General features: G+C 42.7%; 1 protein-coding gene across 1 annotated transcript; it reads left to right on the forward strand.

Annotated features, from left to right (window-relative positions):
• The first annotated feature begins 480 nt into the window (after positions 1-480).
• Positions 481-5,488, forward strand: LOC127677240 (ATP synthase F(0) complex subunit C1, mitochondrial-like). Its single transcript, XM_052172371.1, has 2 exons — positions 481-486; positions 5,069-5,488. The coding sequence occupies exons 1-2, from the start codon at positions 481-483 to the stop codon at positions 5,486-5,488; spliced, it is 426 nt and encodes a 141-aa protein (XP_052028331.1).
• The last annotated feature ends 698 nt before the right edge of the window (positions 5,489-6,186 follow it).

Consider the following 6,186-nt stretch of genomic DNA (forward strand, 5'->3'; position numbering starts at 1 on the left):
TATTACACCACTTGGTTTTTCAGGTAACTTGAAGATTGATGTAGGTAGGAATCTTAGGCTGCCAATGACTCTAACCATGTAGAGTCCTAAGCTATTAGCTATTCCCTAAGCTATTCCCTATGCTTTGCAATTTCATGATGAACAGACTGCTTCAGTCTCCATTACAATGTAGACTGTAACCCAGAAACTAATAGCACAATACAAAATGCTTAAAATTGATAAGCAAAGCATCTCTTGGATCTAGGAAGAGGAAAAGGCTCTTGGAGAGCATTTCTTGGTGTCTCACTGCACTTCCTCCCTGCATTCATTTATGTGCTACTCTTACAAGACTGGAGAAGCTGTTATGAGGACTTGGTGATGGTGTCCAATACTTACGTGCTTTCTTTTTCCAGAAGGTAAGATGAAAATTACGCAAATTCTACAGAAAGACCCAGTGTTAATGACGTAGTTTTCCAGGTTCCGTGATCCAGTTATTGGATCATGGGGGTATGTCATTACAGGAAATTTTAAGAGGTCATCTCTTTCACCTGTCCATCACTGTTTTCTTACTGTAAGTATGTTTGTTTGGCCAAGAGTTTCTTTACATTGTATAGCGCTTTCCCAGGCCAGTAAAAAAAGGAGCATACCAATGAGAACTGAAGACAGCCAAGTAGCATACATTTATCAGTACTGGAGCATGGCTCAGCAGCTAAGAGGCTTCTACAGGACAAGTGCCCCATTTGCAGCACCCACATGGTGGCGCATAAACACTTATAACTTTTTTTATGGAAATTTGTGCTGCTTTTGAATATCCCCCAGGCACCAGGAAAGCACGTAGTGAAGTAAAAAAACACCCATATGTCATCATTTAAAATAAACCTTTCATTTATATAGAAGATACTGTGGGTGCTGTGGTATATTAATAAGAAGCTGCATAGCACAGGATCTGGCAGACACTAGTTTTGTTTTGTTCTCAGAATGATTCATAAATTGTAGATAGAACACCATGTTTATGGATCCCGTTGCCAATATATGTCAAGCCACACAGTAAGAGTGATTGACTGATGTCCAGTGAAGTTAGGGAAAGCTGCCTCCACCATGCTAGATGAAGAAACTTCCTTGGGAGATTTGTACAAGCTTGTGTGTCTGTCTGTGGTGGCAGAGAGACTTGATCTTCTGTTGAACTCCACCCATCTTCTTTTCTGTTATCTCGTACCTCTTTCTCCCTTCGGTTTAGTCAATCTAGATTCTAAAAAGCAAATGAAAAGGAGGTGATTTACTGACTTAAGCCCCACTTTAATAATCTGTGACCCCAATCTCCCTAGAACTGGCTCAGTGCCTCTTCTACTTCCTAAGAATATAATCAAAAGTTAGCCTTAACATCAAGGCTGTGTCACAGTTGCCACAAATTTCTGGATCACCCTGTGGACTCTACTCCTAAACACAGGGGGAAAGAGCATGCCATTATCTTTCTTGAGATTTCTTTTTCTAGATCTATGTTGCAGGAGTTAGGTGGTCACAGAATACTGGGGCTGTGCAAACTGATAAGTTGTATGCTGTCATGGGTTAGTTGAAGAGCATCTCTCAATGTTGTTAACACTTGAAAATGGTGCCTAGGGGCTGGAGAGATGGCTCAGCAGGTAAGAGCACTGACTGCTCTTCCGAAGGTCCTGAGTTCAGTTCCCAGCAACCACATGGTGGCTCACAACCATCTGTAATGGGATCTGATGCCCTCTTCTGGGGTGTCTAAAGACAGCTACAGTGTACTTACATATAATAAATAAATAAATATTTAAAAAAAAAAAAGAAAAGAAAATGGTGCCTAAAGAAGGTAACATTGTTTTGGGGCAGCTGTTGCAAAAGACTAAACTCAGAAATATATATATATATATATATATATATATATATATATATATATATATATAAAACTTTTTTCTTTGGTAACTGTAAATATGATGAAAAGGAGAAGCAATATCTTTTGTAGAACACCTCAGTCTATTGAGAATTCAAAGGAATCCAAGAATATGGCTTAAATAAGTTCTAGAGTTGACTTGGCATGATGCTACATTGGTTGTCTTTATGAAAATCTCTTCTATTTCTTACCCTTTTCTATTGATGAGAGAGAGCATCCTCTGTGGGAGAAAGACAAGCAACTATCATAACAAAGTCACACCTGCTGAGTCCCCAGCTGAGCCTTCTTCAGAACCTGAATGGCATGCAAGGGTGCAGAAGTGGAGCAGGAGACTTTCAGTTATTTATCTCTGAATATACCACACACACACACACACACACACACCCTCTCTCACACACACACACACCCTCTCACACACACACACATACATACACACACATACACACACACATACATACACACACACATATACACACACACACACACACACACACACATACATACATACACACACATACACACACACACACACCCTCACACACACACACACATACACACACACACACCCTCACACACATACACACACACACACACACACACACACACACATCTGTTGTGTTTTCTACATTACAACTGTGGGAATATATTTGAATCAGATTTTCCTTCGAAGCCAGCTGATGATTCAACCAGCCTTCCCTTTCTCAAGGCTTTGGGTGTTGGGTCTCTCCCACTACTGTTCTCCATTCCCCAGCATGATATTCGCATTCCCATCCAGATGTTCTCTTGTAAGTGACCACACCCTTATTCTTACCTTTTCTCTGTTAGGCACCTTGAAGGAAGGTGTGAGCCTGTCTCTTCAAGGAGCCTACACTAATTATAGTTCTTCAGGATGAGTCATTTCATCTGCTCTGACTTTTGTTTTCAGCCTTCAGTGTATAAGACACTGAAGCACCCAAGGGAATTGCAATGTATCCTGGCACTGATTTAATTGCATGCACAACCTTACTGAAGATTTTCTTTATTTCATGCACTAATTTAGAAGCATAACAGACATAGTCATCACCTATGTTCACCACAAAACTTGCAAGGTGCGGATGGTAACAATCCTGCATTTGGCATGATAAACATGTTCACAAGAAGCACAAATACCCAACACTGGACACGCTGCCTAACACACCTACTAATAATTAAGTCACTAATCTAAAATAATTCAGGCCAAATATTTACAGTTTTTAGTAAATATACTATGAGAATGAAAGAATTGAGAAAAGCCAGAGGGATGGTTTTATGTTCAATCACTTGAGATACAATTGAAAACATTCTGGATATCTTGAATTATGAGACTGAAGAGTCTCAGATTCAGTGATCATTAAAGGAGACCTTAGAGCAGTGGAGAGCTCAGGGAAGTATCTCCAAGTAGAGCCTGAGGACAGGGGTGTGAGAGGGCTTCATCCACAGACTGTACTTCATCCAGCCTGCTAGGGAGTTAGGATAGTTGCTAAAAACCACTGAGAGGCCAGGCAGTGGTGGTGCACGACTGTAATCCCAGCACTTGGGGGCAGAGGCAGGCAGATTTATGAGTTCAAGGCCAGCCTGGTCTACAGAGTGAGTTCCAGAACAGCCAGGGCTACACAGAGAAACTCTGTCTCAAAAAACCAAAAAACCAAACCAAACAAAACAAAAACAAAAAACCACTGAGAGTGTTACAGACTGTGGGTCTGCTGTGGGATATAACCAGGGTCCTCTTGGTCCAGGAAGGCACAGGTCCGGCTGAGATGACAGACAGAACAAACCACACACACACAGAGGCGGTTTGAACTGAATGTATTTTGGAGCTCTAAGGCAAGGATTTTTATACAGGAAGAGTTGGTATTACCATTGCAAAAGATGTAGCCAGTGAGGCAGGCACAACTATCATAGCCATTTGGTACAAGGAAATGCAACATCAATCAGGAACAAAGTTTCTCAAGTAACAGATACAGAGGATCAATTTACAGATGCCATCAAACTTCCTGATTAGAATACAGAGTCACTCATAGTTTACAGCAAACCTTCAAAGAGTTTGAAGTTTCTTATACCACATGGGTCTTAACAAGTTCTTGTGAGAAATCCTTATCTAACATTTAGCCTTTTACCTTGTAAAACAAAAAACTTCCTGACTAAATTAATGCTTTCAGTACCAGAGTGCCCGAGTCATCCTCATATACATATGCACAGCCATAAAAACCTGCATGTAGTTGGAAGGTAGTAATTATGTAAACAACTATGAGGCAAGGCACTGAAATTCTAAAACGGGGGTTGGCTGTCAGTGAGTCGACTTCAAAGACAGGATTATCAGCCAGGCCTTAGGAATCCCAGTGAAGAGAGAAAAGGAGGAAGTCAGGGCAAACTGCTACTTGAGAACTAAGGGCCCATCTTAAATAGCCAGAAAGTAAGAGAGTACAGTAAATTGCCAGGTGAGATAATCAGCTTCCACAGCTTTCAGAGAGTTCCGTTATTCCCAGGAGGCATTTCTTATCTGCCTCTGTCTGTAAAATATCATTTTTACAGACATCACTGGGCCAACGCAGCAGAGAGACACATTTTCCCATTGCTTGTGTAAAGGCAAAAAGCAGCAGCACTCTCCCAACCCCACCCTGCACAGCAGCACTCTCCCAACCCCACCCTGCACAGCAGCACTCTCTCCTTGGCACAGGTTCTGGTTTGGCCAGGTTTAACAGCAGCAGGACAGATTCCATCTTGCCCTCTAAACTCTATTTTAAGCCACAGTCCTTGGGAAACCTTGGGAAAGGTTGCTGTCTCCTGTCCTTGGAGGAGGTAGAGAATTAATATACTTAAAGTGATAAGGCCCCCACTCTTAAGCTATGGGAAAGAGACAACCAAGCATTCCCAACAGTCAAAAAAATGAAATAACAGCTGTGGCCAGAAAGCAACAACAGGAAAGAATGAACTGGTCCCTGATCCAGGACAAGTTATTCCTTCCCAAGTCAAAGAGGTCCTTTTCCAGATGTATGGTCCCTCCTTGCTGTCTGAGCAAAAGTTACCAGTTTGAAGGATAGCATTCCTTTCCCCATTTACCCAATCATGTAACACCAAGGTTCGAAAGCCCCAGCTTGTGAACTTTCCCTATATAAACCCAGAGACCAAGGGCTAAAGCTGGGAGATTGAAAAATACAGACCACCAAGGTACTGCTCATTTCTCCAGTTCTGACCCACTCCTGTACCAGGGGTCTGATCAGGCCTGTGTCTGCCTCCCTCCTGAGTAGACCAGAGGCCCCATCTAAACACCCTTCCTGGAGAGGCTCCCCTCTCCAAGTGGCCAGACAGGAATTCCAGACCAATGCTATTTCCCTGGACATCAACACAGCAGCCAAGAATATTGGTGCTGGGGCTGCCACAGTTGGTGTGGCTAGATCAGGGGCTGGCATTGGCACAGTGCTGGGTAGCTTGGTTACTGGCTATGCCCAGAACCTGTCTCTCAAGCAGCAGCTCTTCTCCCATGCCATCCTGGGCTTTGCCATCCTGGGCTTTGCCCTGTCTGAGGCCATGGGACTCTTGTGTTTCATGGTCACCTTCCTCATCCTCTTCACCATGTGAGGTTCAGTGGGATCACCCAGCCTGCCCTGCTAGTCCTGGTGCTGGAGTGTGCTGAGCTTTACCATTAAAGAACAATGTTTCTCTAAAACAATGTCATGCATTGGGGAGTGCAGCCTAAGTCTGAACATGAATAAAAGACTCTCGTGTGTTTGAATCACAGTTGTGGTCCCTGGTGGTCTCTTGCCGGTGGGGGTGGGGGGTCTCACATAACACTTGTCTTATATGACCCAGTCAATGCTCAGTGGAATTTTTAAGGTTATATTTAAAAGGCTCCCAAGCAGACAAGTCAATTACCAAAATATTCATTAATTTAGAAAGAGGGTTTAATGGTCAAGAACACAGGATGCCCAGAGACTTTGTACATCAGTTCACTTGAGAAAACCACAATGAGACTCACCATAATCGATCAGGCAGATTGCCGTCCTCACCCACACCCATGAGGAATGACTTACTTGTGTTTGGCTGGTGGAGTCCTGCACACACAGTCCTGGCAGATGATAAAGCCTTGGCTGAACATCCATTTCACAAATGAGCATCTCAGGAGGAAGGGAAGTCATTATATGTGGTAGTTTGACACAATTAAGGTTTGAAAGACATTTAAAATTTGAGAGGGAAAAAAACCCACTCATCTACAATGTAATTTTTTCAAATATTATGGAATTGGTTAATGACCTTGTATTAGCATTCTTCCCTCTGGA

This window comes from Apodemus sylvaticus, chromosome 2, assembly GCF_947179515.1.
Source record: "Apodemus sylvaticus chromosome 2, mApoSyl1.1, whole genome shotgun sequence".
Lineage (NCBI taxonomy): Eukaryota > Metazoa > Chordata > Mammalia > Rodentia > Muridae > Apodemus > Apodemus sylvaticus.